At 40.8% G+C, this 13,256-nt stretch overlaps 1 protein-coding gene across 3 annotated transcripts in view; it reads right to left on the bottom strand.

The window, feature by feature from the left end:
• SRPK2 (SRSF protein kinase 2) overlaps positions 1-12,981 on the bottom strand; it is a 129,344-nt gene extending 116,363 nt beyond the window's left edge. For 2 of the 3 annotated variants that reach the window (XM_077179114.1, XM_077179115.1), the window contains exons 1-2: positions 12,746-12,981; positions 12,562-12,646 (exon numbers count right to left, since the gene is read on the bottom strand). In XM_077179114.1, coding sequence (XP_077035229.1) covers positions 12,562-12,646; positions 12,746-12,761 — 101 coding nt within the window. In that variant the 5' untranslated portion in view covers positions 12,762-12,981. The remainder of the gene's footprint in view (positions 1-12,561; positions 12,647-12,745) is intronic. The other variant, XM_054631798.2, reaches the window with a different exon arrangement.
• Positions 12,982-13,256: the final 275 nt, after the last annotated feature.

Here is a 13,256-nt window from a genome sequence, read left to right as displayed (position 1 = left end):
GGACCTGGGGGTGCTGGTGTACAGTGCCTGAACATGAACCAGTGCATGCTCAGGTGGCCAAGAAGGCCAATGGTATTATTATAGCCCAAAATATATATACTTACATACACAGAGAGAGAGAGACTGGTTATTACTCCACATTTTTTTAATACATTTTATATAAAAACAGTACTAAAGTTATAATCAGGAAAGGAAAAAAAAGAAAAAATATTATTTTCCTTAACCTTGAGGAGATACACAGACAAGGTCTTTTGCTTATGCTATCATCCTCTAAAAAACTCAAAAAGATCTCTCCATTATTTGCTGCCATGTTTCTGATCTGCTACAGGACACTAAGTATTTCTATAATGAAGCTAATACCTTGAAAATGCATTCAAGCCCTTTCAACTATATTTAGCTAAAATGTTTATCCAGTGTTTAGTCAGTTCAGTGCTACACAGCTCTGTCCTCTTACATCTCAAAGCCCTTACAGTTTCTTCCATGACTGCAGGTACAAAAGTCCCATTGTGAGAAGAAATAACAGCTTTCTAATGAGGTGCTGAATAACTACATGTTAAATGGAAAGGAAACTGAAAGCTACTCTGCAAACCACCAATATTTAAGGACAGTACTTCAACAGAATGCAACCTTCACAGGTCTTTCCAAAGCTTATTTGCAAACAAGAACTTTCCCACTACCCAGATTTTCCCACTAGCTACCACTGCAGTTCCCAGCAAGGAAATAATTCAGGATAAAAATAAAATAGTTTAACATTATATAGACTTTCTGTAAAAACAGAGCAGATTGTATTGGAATCTTAAAGCTAACCCTCTTATAATTTTTCAAGTGTACAGGAAGAACCCCTTTATCTGGCAGCATCCAGGTGACCTGAACAGAGAATGGTGATTGCTGCTCTCCATGGATCACACTAAGCAAGGTCATGGAGCCAATAAAAATGCTGCTGCCATTGTTTGTAATGGGCCTTTGTGCTAAGGTGAGCCTTGGGACTTTCCATATTCTGACTGAAGATTTGGCCTGCCTGGAGATTTGTTTTAGCATTGAACAGCAACAGCCCACTGATCAAAGGGCTATTACCTACTTTTCCAGCTATTGCTTCACCTTGTACAGTTGTGCAGAGTAGCACCCATTGTTATACATATATCTGGAACTAATAGAGCAATAATAATTATTCTGTGTAAATAACTATTTAAGATGCTGAAATAAAATGCAGTGTAAAGGATTCAAGATATGGAACCACTCCAAAGGACTAGAATGTGACAGGATGACACAGAGAAGACTTGGGGCTACAAATATCTCACCACTGTTCAGGTGCTGGCTGCAGAACTGCACTCACAGAAGTAACAGTTTGATGCTTGTTCTTTGTTGTGAAATACACTATTCTACAGTAAATCTGGATGGCTTGACATTGATTGTAACATGGATTTACAAGGCAGCACAGAAATAACCTGCAGAATAACATAAACATTATTCACATGGATTTCAGAATAGGGAGTAAAAAGTTACCAACATCAAGCTCACAGACCTCTCAGCAGGGCCAGGAGGCTGATGCCTGGCAATATCCCTCCCTTCTCCCAGATGAAAGCATCCATCCCAGAAGGGTAAGGATGGCACTGGGGAAAGAGCAGGTACTACAAAGTTTGGGAATGTATCATTTTGTCTGTAAGCAACTGGAAACAAATACTGATATCACTGTAACTCAAATATCAATAATTATTTGGTTGGACCTTTAAGATTTTGTAACAACCTCTCTGAAACCTGAGTGCAACAAAGCAGCAGGAGAGACTCTGAGCTTTGGAAGGGCAGATCCAGATGGATCCATTAGTAGCTATTTAACCTGCAGAGAAATGCATGTCCAAGCTGCATTAATAGAACACCTCAGCAGCTGGTGGGTGCAGATCATGCTGCAGACATGGCAGACAAACAGTGAAGAACTTCAGGCTGAGAAAGCACACAGCTGGAATACTCATTACATTCTCTTCTTCCCAGCCTCCATAAAGAAAAGAGTGAGTTCAGAATTAATTTATCATCCTGTAAATAAGATAATATGTTACTTGGAGGGGAAATAGCAAGCCATTTTATTTATACATACAAACATACAGACATGCTCTCTTCACCTTACTAAGTCCCCATTTCCAATTTTCACAGACTTATTAGAGCATCTTTGGTGCCTGCTCACATTAACTGGAGCACATGCACATATTTCCTCCATCAGTGAAACCCTACATTGTACATCAGTCTTTCCATCTTCTGCTGAAGTAACAGTGCCCTTACTCTGGCTCTGCCCTGTCTTCTATTTCCTTTCTCCAAACACCCCCCTTTATATTCCTGTATATGTGCTAACATAAGCCAATGTCACTATACACTCACTGACTCTTCATTCTGATATTTCAGGTATATTCTATTTACTGGCAGCAAGTATGGCTTTTGCTGCTTTCCATTGCTGCTGATAAAAGCCAAAATTAAATTTTATCCTGTGAAATGGGTGAATATGCATTTAGTTCTTGATTAGGTTTTATTTCCATGTGATCTATAATAACTCAGTTTGAATGAAACCAGATCATCTTAAAAACAAGGCAGCTTACTCCTTTTTATTTCACTTGTTTATAATTGCCATACATTGATGAGAACACTACAAGAAGTAAACCCAAAAAGAAAGGTGAAGATACTGGGCAAAAAGTGAGAGGGGACCAATTTTTCTACTTTGTGGTTTTCAGCCTCTCCTGAACACTAAAGATTACACACTTCATTCCTGCTATGAGATTAAAGGGACTTTATCTACTGAGTTTAAATGATATTTAAAGACTCACAAATTATGTTTCCTATGTAAAGGCAATAGCTTATGTACATGCACATACATAACTATTACTTATTACTGCTACCAATGCAAATCAACCATGAAATATGAAGTATAATGTATTTTCTCAAAAATACAATATTGGCAGAATTGACACAGACTGTGAAAAAAAATCAATTAAGGATACAAGCACCAAAAGCAATAAAATCTTTTGCTTAGTTCTGCAGTATGATTTTAAAGCAGCTCCTTTATTACCAATGTAAATTTCATGGCATCAACATTGAGTATCACTACAGAACAAAATCTGAGAAAAAGTCTGAAAAGCAGATCTGAGAATTAAGATTCTTCTTGCTGGATATTGCTCTTTTGCAGCAATCATTGCTAAGTCAAACATGCCAGCATCTGGTGCACCACAGTTCAGAGTTTAACATAGTAATTTAAACCATGCACAGTTTCAATTCAGCTTAATACCTCGGGCTGTGAACTGTAATTAGGAAAAAGCTGGCACATATTCAGCTCCACTGCCCTTGCATATTAACATCATTATGCCTTAAAAACATTCTGAATAAACCAACAGGACAAGCACGTTCTCTGCACTTTGCCCATCAGGTCCTGATGCTAAGAAACAGCTCACAGAGGTCCCATGAGGACTGGTTTGCTTTTTTAAATTTTTGCTAAGTCTTACATTATTTTCATTACTTTTGCCATAATTAAACATACACTGTATTGATTTAAGAGAGACATTGTCAACATACATATAATGCCACTTTCTGATCTAAAATCTCAGTCAAATTCTTCTACTTAAATGCATGTCTTCCATAAGAATTCCCACTTATTGAGGAAATCAGATGAAGTGATTTTAGCAATCTATGCATCTCACAAATAAATGGAAAAGATAACTATTTGCTGACACTTAACTTTCTGGTGTTAAAACCATTATAAAAGGACCTTCTTTTACCGTTTCATAGTTTTATTTTTAAAGTGGCTTTACTACTTGACATACTTATCTAAAATGTTGATTGTTTTAAGTGGGAAAGGAGCATAACAATGCAAATATGTCAAATTGTCTGATTCACATTGATTCAGCACAATTGAAAGAGTGAATTATTCCTTTTTACATGTATAGCCCCAAGTTATCGTGTTCCTTTTTCATGATTTGCAAAGGCAGACTATCAGACAAATCCATTGAAAAAGGCCTAGAATTCTAACTATAAAATGAATTCCACTCACCAGACAGATACATACAGTGATCCCACATACTGATGTATAGAAAAAACTATAATGAAAACAGAAAAACTTTAAAAATAAATCTGTGGGTTCGCTTCAATGTTTTCACTGGCATGGCAAAGCACAAGCCATGGATTAAGACAAGCAGCTCCTACAGAGAAGGTACAAGTTGAAGAGAAAGGGAGTCTGATCTACTTGAACTTTATCTCAAGTTTTCATAATGCTACAATTAGGACAAGATATTGCACTGTGTGAGACACAAGCTACTGAGAGTCACTGTGGAAACACAAAATTAGATCAAAATGATCATTTTAAAAGAGTAACATCTTTATTCCCAAGACAAATATTCTCATTACACAAAACTGATTTTCTGGTTTCAGAAATAAACATTAGAGAAAACAAGTATACTACTTTTCAATTATAAGAACAGGATAAAAAATTTTATTTCCTGTACCATGCTTCTTATACAATATGTAAAAAATTAGTCATACTTTGTTGCAACATTTTAGATAAACTAACCAATTCTCAATAACACTTGTTTTAGACAAATGAAGAAAAATTGGTATTGTCTATTGGAATAAATCATTTTAACCTGTTTTTAAATGCTGGATTTACTTAACAGCTTGGACTAACAGTGAGAATGCAACACTTAGAAGTAACTGATCCATACTAAACACCAAAGCAGTTATGTAACAGGTAGCTGGTGATCTAAAATATAGTGGTAGCCTCAGCATAGTTCTTTAAAGCTTTATCTCACATTTTAAGTCCACTTGAGATTCACATACTGTTTTCACATCCTGCTTCTCCAAGAGCCTGGACTGGCTGGTGTGCCCAAATCATGTCTGCCCATCACAGCATTGCTGAGTTCATCACAAAGCTCCCAACTCCCAGCACTGCTCATTCCTGATTAAAGAGTGTCTCTATGAAATGCACACTGTGGAAGCAACTACCAAAAATCTCTGTCTGTCATCTTCTCAACACTGTTGACACAATCCAACTTACACATTACTATATAGAAAACATTTCGGGGGAAAAAAAAATAAACACTAAAATCTCTAATTAACTTTAAAAAGAGAGGCAATGCCCTAAGAGTATTTGACTGGAATGTGATTAGATGTCTAGGGACCAGCATAATGGACTTGGACACCAACATGTGCTGAGACACTGTCACTAATATACAAAACAGGTCACCCCAAGCAATAGACTACCTTGAAAAAAAGTCAAATGCTTTTTCAGATATTATTATCCATTCAGATGATTTTTATTCTTTTGAGCCAGAACTCCTAATAGTATCATGAAGTTCCTGGTTGTATGCAGGTTTCCCTGAAGCTTTACAACATTCACCAGGGAATAAATCCTGGCAAAGGGATCTGTCATAATGTGCCTTCTGACACCAGGAAAGGGAACTTGAAAGAAAGCTTAAGCCTCTGATCTCCTCAGGGCTCCCTCTTTCATAAAAGTGCTGAATTGTGACTGCTGCACTAAAAAGAAAAATCATTTAATGACCCATACAGCCTCATTCTAACCCAATCACCATTGTTTTGTAACTCAGTTACCTGGCAGCAGCCAAGCAGCATGCTGATACCTGTGTGTCAGTGAAACTTGATAGCAACACTTCCCTTTTAATCACTCACTTTCCAACTCCATCAGTCTGCTGCTTTTGATTATGCTGCAGAAGGGCTGCAAAGCTACTGGCCAGCCCTTACACACCAAAGCCCAGCATGGCCTATAATCTCATGATTGACACTTGCACATGGCAGGTTGAAATAAGCCTGAAATTCCTTAGGCATCTTGACTCTTACTTCACAGGTGAGTGAACTACTGAGCTATTACATAAGCATGAGAACTGAAACCTTAAAGTAAAGCTACTTGTTCACAGCAACTGAGGAAATAATCTGAATTCTTAGATTCACAACTTTAAAGCAATCCAGGCTCATTTTGGCATCAAACTCAGACCTGCAGATGGCATCAAAGCCTACAGGAAAGTAGCATTTCAAGCATGCCCATTCCTTCAGTATTTTTCACTCCCTGGAAAGCCTCCTTGCCCTATCATCATAACCTTCCTGTTCTTGGGCAGGAAAGCTCTTCTCAAACACACCTCTACTGATTCACTGTGCACTGGGATTTAGGAGCTAACTCCAGCTTCACAGCTCCTTCCTGAGCCAGGTACAGAAGTGTCACCCATTAGGCCACCCTGTTTGGATCCAGGCTCACAGATCCTGTCAGGCTTGTCAGATGCTGCAAGTGATCCACACAGGTGGCCTTGAAAATCTAAGGGCTGCCACACTAATTTGGGTCAAACACACACCTAGGCCAGTGTTGTACCACTGGGTGCCAGAAACATGTGCTTGGAGATGAGTACACAGGTGGGTCACTCTGTATCAGGACAAATTCACCTGACAGGTCTTCAGCAGACAGGGGCTTGGAAAATCACACTGTACTGACAGTAGCATTCTTAAAAACTATTGATGGTGCTGCTTACCTGTCTTATCCTTCTTAAACCCACCTGTAACTTGGACTCTACAACATATTGCAAAGCCACATTCTGTCTCATACTGTACAAAAAGAAGCTGGGTTGGCTTTTTTCCACTGGAGTCATTCTTTGAATATCATTGTTTTGTAATGAATAAAGGCAAGTTATTTCTTCTTCCATTTCTATACCTGTAATGATTTCTTAGGCATATCAAAATGCTTCTTAATCACCTTTACATATATGAAATGTACTAGCCATAAATTAAGCTGCCCAATATCCTCAATCACCTTTGCTACCTTCTTCTTTGAGCAGTTTTCAGTTCTACATAATCTTTTTTGAAACAGTACAATGTTAACTATGTAATCATAAATGTAAACCACCATTTATAAAGAAGCACAATTTATTTTAAAACATTAGCTTTCAAACATTAAAATGGCCATAAAAAAGAGTACACTTTATTTATTACAAGATACCTTACTGAAGTCTCAGCTGCACTTAACTGCATTATTTTAAATACTTTTTACTTGGATTTTAATGATTTTTATTAATTACTTGGATCTTTTAATGATTTTAATGATGTTTTTAAAAATCTACATCCCAGTCTGTGATGAAGGAATAACATCACATACAGGTGAGCAACAGGAACATAACAGGCAGCAGACAAACAGTTATTACACAGAGAAATTACTGGGGTGAAACATGAGACCAGAAAAAGCAGAGCAGTGCAAAGGGAAGAAATAGGTCCCAAGAGAGCTTTCTTTAGAAACATGAATACGAAACCAATACAATTTTAATACAGTTTGAAAAGTAGTAAACAAGTGATTTTAACATTGGAATTTAAGGTACATATTCTGTAGCTAGACTGCTCTGACCTTTATCACTGCAACAAGAACAGTAGAGACATAATTTTTTTTCCTCAGGGATAGGAAAATATAATTGACCTCTAACGATGGAATACTCCCTTCCATTTTAGAAAACTGCAAACTAAGCATTGATAATAGCTCAAGGCAACTGAAGCCCTTGGTTCTTTTAATCTCCTACATTCAAATTATCGACTTTTAATTAACTAACTTCTGTTGAGGAAAAACAGTGAGGCACCAATACTGTCAAGAAGCATTATTTCACCAGGGCTATTCAGTAGTTTCCCTTTAACCAAGAAGCTCAAGATAAGATTCCTTTAGCATTAACACTCAAAGAGACTTCCTTAGCTAACATTACTTCATTATGGAGGACATCGATATAAAAGTCAAAAGTCTGCCAGCTGCTTTGCTGGACAAAATCAGAATATGTGACATACACACTACTACTAGACATACACACTACTTTAATCATAGGATTTCCCAATGTATAACTTAAAATAAAAACAGTACATGTGAAATGCAGAAAAAGTTAGTACCTTTACAGAGGTTCACTTTGAAATTTACACCACCTTTTTCAGCCAAAAAGCTTGTTCAGAATATCTTCTTTAAATACAAAAAGTTCTTCTATGGTTATCTTAGGCTGAGATGCAGACTGCTGCAATTCTGTTCTGCTACATGTGCTTTATTATATTAGGCTTATTTTTCCAGCCAGTTCTGCACATTATGAGAGATCCATCCAAACACAAGTTTACAAAGGCAGAGTTCATCCTAAAAGGTATATTACTGGGATAGACAGTGGGCACAAGAAGCCCTGCCAACTGCAAACAGGACCATCCCTCTTACACTTACCATATGCTGTAACTGTTCACAGATTAAAAGTGAAAAATGAGATATCAAGGATAAGGATTGTAGAGAAGAGGAAAAATAAAAAGTCTTGCTAGGAAAATCAGGAAACAAGGGTTCACTTCAAATATATGAAGGATGAGACAAGCAGTACTTTAAAGATACAAATACTGGGAACTGTAATGACAGGTAGAGAGACAATGTATTGTTTCTTCAAATATTAGTAATTTTAATTTTCTTTTTAAACAACCCCGTAAAACAATGTCCATTCAAAAAGTCCCCACAGGCAATTAGAACTGAATTAGTTATTGATTATTAAAATATAGACTAGATTGCAAAGATAAGAGTCTGGTAGAATGACAACAAAAGCAATTACTACTATAAGAGAAGGGAACCAATTATGAATACAACTGCTATATAGTTACATTTTCATTTTATCACTTAATTTTCTTCAGTAGAGAACTGAAGTCACCTTATTTGCTTTCATTAGATACTGGCACAACTTTGGGTTCTACTCTTCTGAATCTTTCCTACTCCTCCTCTTTAAAAGCTTTTAAAAATTTAACATTAGCTTCTCTGACACTCTTCAGTCAATTATCCCAAGAAGAAAAGAAGACAACAACTTCACAAATGTTGCACTTGAAGGGCAGATACAAGACCACTGCAGACTGTGGGAGTGTACAGCCACTCTCATATAGAAAGGCCAAGAGCTACACCCATGGCCTTTGGTCAGTGCCCAGAGTACATTCAGCCAGTGTTCATGGGAACAGGAACTACCTCATAGATGCTGCTTCTAAGAAAAAAAAACTACTGAAAGAGGCTGAAAAACACTGTGGTAGAGAAACAGTAACAAACAAAAGCAGTGCATGACTTTTACACATTTAAGATTCCATAATAATGTAATATATCCTAAGCCTTGATAGCTGTACAGTAGTTATGGGTTCAAGAAGTTAGACATCTGGAAGTGCACAGTGCAGAAATCTGGCACTTCCCATGATGGCCAACACACATGTACTGCACCACTGCAAAGTAACAGCCCATGGTCTACACCACCTGCTCTAAAGTACTGCTTAAAAACAAAACCAAAATCAACCTTGGTATTTGGATTTATACTTTTGGATCAAAATATGCAGCACACATAATCTGCTCTCCATAGGTTCACACACCATCATCTAGATTTTTTTTTTACTTACCAAATGCTTTCTTTTAACTTTGGATAAAGATGTACAGTTGACGTGCCAAAGAGGACAACTCTAACTGGGTATTCACTTGGGTTTTGTCACATTCACTTAGAAATAAAGTCAAGCAAAAAAATACATCCAAGGTAGAAGTTTACCCCAGGTGAAGCCTGTACTGGTCTGAACATACAGAGCCTACCATTGTGCTGAATGCAAAAGGCAGATGTACCTGAGGCCATCTGTTAGCACTAAGTGAAGGACAGTAAACAGGCTTGTCTGCCTGTAAGCAAGTTTATCTCTGAACAGACTCAGGCATCTGTCAAAATCACTATTTCACAGACCTCTCTCAATGCAGGCCTCCACTTTAAGGAGAAATAAATTGCAGAGGATCCAAATTAACAATTTTGATTAATCTTTTGTCCAGCTGAAAAAATACGTGAGTAGTTTGAATGAACACACTGCATGTAAATTCATCTATTACAACCAAAATCAAGTGCTAACTTATCATAATACAGTGGGATACTCTGTTTCAGTAGCCTGCATGCTTAATTTCAAAGTAAAGTAAATTTTATTATTACAGGTAACTATAGGTATAGTCTTGATTCAAGACAAAGTGCTTCCTCTTAAAAATATGAGACACTCAGCTTCTATTTTCTTTTTTTTTTAAAACAAACCCAGATTCACCTCCACCAGTTCTCATTGACTTAGGGGGTCAACACTGAGCAGCTACAGGACCAATCTTACAGCCTTCCCTGGCAAAGAAGGTCAAAACTGACAAAAAGCTATTCAGAATACTGCAACTTCTTATTCTTGTGCCATCACCTTCATACTCTTCAAACAAAAGCCTGCAAGCAAGCTACAATAAGATGTAACTCTCCTAGCCAATTTTACAAGAGAAGTCCTGCAGTGTCCTTTGAAGCACATTGTTAACAGCAACAATGGGAGTTACTCCATAAAGCTTTGGCCTGGCATAGAAAAGTTTTCATAAGAACCACAGTAAAGAAAAAAAACTGCTTTGGATTCAAAACTAAGTTACAATTTCCCTGTAGTGAACAAATTCACTTCAGGGAACCTATGGTATAGAATCTCCAGCCCTCAAATCAATATTTTCATTTGCAGACGCTGTGCATTTGATGCACATCACCCATACCACACGCCTCTAAAACACTAGAATATGCTGTAGCAGTTGAATTTAAAGTAAAGCTAGAAAGAGGACCAAAGAGATACTGAAAATGTCTGATACTGGTTTTACTTGGGGGCCTCAACCATTTGCAAGGAGACTTAAAAACTTGAAAGGAGTTTTGCTTTCATATAGAAGCACGAGACAGAGTAGGTCATCTTCAGAGCACAGGAGTGGTATGAAGAGAAAACACACATAGCAGAAGAGAAAAGATAGCTCTTGTCAGCTACAGCAAAACCACTGGTTTCATAAGGCAACTGATCAGATTGGAGCATTGCATCTGGAAACGCCGACTCAGCCAGGCAAATGGCCAGCTCCTGACTGTGCACCCTGACTTAACAGTAGCCAGTTTCTTCAGCAAACACAAAGACTACCAGTTCTGTACTTATTCTGTCTCTGTGAGAGCAAACTTTTAACAAACTCACTCAGTAAAACATCCCACTTAGCTCCCCTAAGAGGTGTATTGAATGCTTTATCACCTAAGAGTAGAAGTTTATTAACAACCTTGTGGTTAACACTAAACTGAAAGCTTCAAAAATAACTCTGAACCTAGAGCTACAGTGAAATTTAACCTATTTCTGTTTTCAAACTGGCAGGAGACAGATCCATGTAACACTACAAACTGAAAGTTTTTGGAAACAAGAGAATCAATTACTGCATATCTTGCACATAACATTTGTTTCCATTGCAGTAACCCCAAACTCAAACAACTGAAAGCATAATACAGCTTTTACACAATGCTGGAGGAAACAGCATGAGTGGAACAGGATGTGAACAAAAGTTAGCTGCCAAAGTCTAATCACCACTACACCAGCACCTCATCTGTGTTATTTTTACCCATCCTAATGGGGAAAAAAAGCACTCATTTATTGTAACTAGGAAAAAAAAAAGCACACCAAACACTTTATGGTCACAGATAAATTGTTATTTCTTCCAGTAGAAGTCACAAAAAGACCTTGCCCCTTGAATCATTTGCCATAGCAGAGAGCAGCATCTCTCCCCACCACATAAATCCATCCATCCATCCACCATACACTGCTTCCCAGTTCTAAGACTATCCAGCTAGGAGGAGAGAGGAATGAGTGACATCAGGATGTATTTCCCTGTCAGAACAAAGCAGGTAGACTGGATTCCTAAGTAACTACAACAAAGACAAGAGCCTATTGGCAACTTAATGAGTCACCAATAAAGTCCCACTGCACAAAACACAGTGAAAGTTAGTGACACAAGCATGTAATCCTTCAAGGACAAAAAATGAAAATAGTCCAAAGCCACAGTGTCCTAGGAAAGAATGAAGTGTGAACACTGTAGAGATGGAAGAACGTTCCTATGTGGTTCAGTGAACAAGCATCATGAGAAAAGATCAACTGGACAGTGACAAGAACATGAAGGGCTGGAAGAAGACAAGAAGGGGAAAACAGAGAACAAGTTCTGTTCTTATCTGTAGGATTCACAGAAACTTAAAACAAACCAAAGAGATACTGGTATCAGCATCGTTAGCGATTAGACACATCTGGGAAAGGGAAATAGTCTGATGGTACCGAGGAGGATGAAAAAAGAACTGCCTGTAAATGGGACAATGATGCAGAAAGAAACCTCGGAACAGAAAGCGCTGGGAAAGGAGACCACAAAGATGAGAGAACTGGAGGGAGAACCAAGAGGAGCACGTGGGCTGGGCAGATCCCCCACAAACCGAGGGCTCTCAGGGCCGGCGGCCGGAGCGCCGGGCGCGTTCCACGGGGCACCGGGCGGCCCTGCCCGAAGGATGCTGAGCCCGGCGCCCGGGCTGGGGACGGTGCCCGAGCTGCCCTGGCGACAGCCCCCGTGGGAGAGCCCGGCCCGGGCGGGTGCTGTGCCCTGCCGGGGGAGCCGCCGTGGGTGCCGCGGGACCGGGCAGCCGGGACGGCCCGCGGGGGTTACGGCAGCGACGCGCGAGGGGACCACAGACAACGGAGGGGTCGCGGGGGGCGGCTCCGTCCCGGCGGGTCGGGGGTCCCCATACTCACTTTTTGTGGGGCGCCGAGTGCTTGTCCCTCCTGCCGGCCGCCGCGGACTGCTTGGGCCGCCGCCTGCGGGCCTGCAGGGCCAGCACTGCCGGGAGAAGAGAACAGCCGGGAGCCGGCGTGAGCAGCGGCGGCCGCGCAGCCCCCCCCGCTCCCGCCCTCCCTCCCGCCCGGCACAGCGCGGTACCTTTGCGCGAGTTCATCGCCCCGCGCCGCGCGATGCTCGGCGGGCGCGCCGCTGCCCGGCTCCGCTCCCGGCTCCGCTCCCGGCTTCGCTCCCGCTCCCGGCCCCGCCGCCAGCCGCGACCGCGCGCCCGGCACCGTCCGGCAGCATCGGCACCGCCGCCCCGCGCCGCCGCCGCCGCTGCGCAGGCGCGGGGGAGCCGGCGGGGCCGCGGCCGGAAAGGCGCGGGCGGGGCGGGGCGCGGCAGGTGGCGGCGGGCGGGCGCACCTGAGGCGGGAGCGGCCCCGCGGCCGCCGCCGAGGTGGAGCTTTGTCGGGCGGTCGAGCCAAAGGGGAATTTATTCTGCCAAGTTTTGGGTCGTGATGGGAGTAGCGGAGCGAGCCGTCCTGGTGCTGTGCCACGTTGGGAGCTGTGGGAAGGGGCAGAGGAGAGAGGCGTCAGTCTCCACGGCAGCAGCTGGGGCGAGATCAGCTTTAGCTTGTCCCGAAACCTGTGTGGGGTGAAGTGCCAGAAC

Source organism: Agelaius phoeniceus, chromosome 5 (assembly GCF_051311805.1).
Source record: "Agelaius phoeniceus isolate bAgePho1 chromosome 5, bAgePho1.hap1, whole genome shotgun sequence".
NCBI classification, from domain to species: Eukaryota; Metazoa; Chordata; class Aves; order Passeriformes; family Icteridae; genus Agelaius; species Agelaius phoeniceus.
Note: the sequence above shows the minus strand (reverse complement) of the source record. Positions and strands in the feature narration are given on the sequence as shown.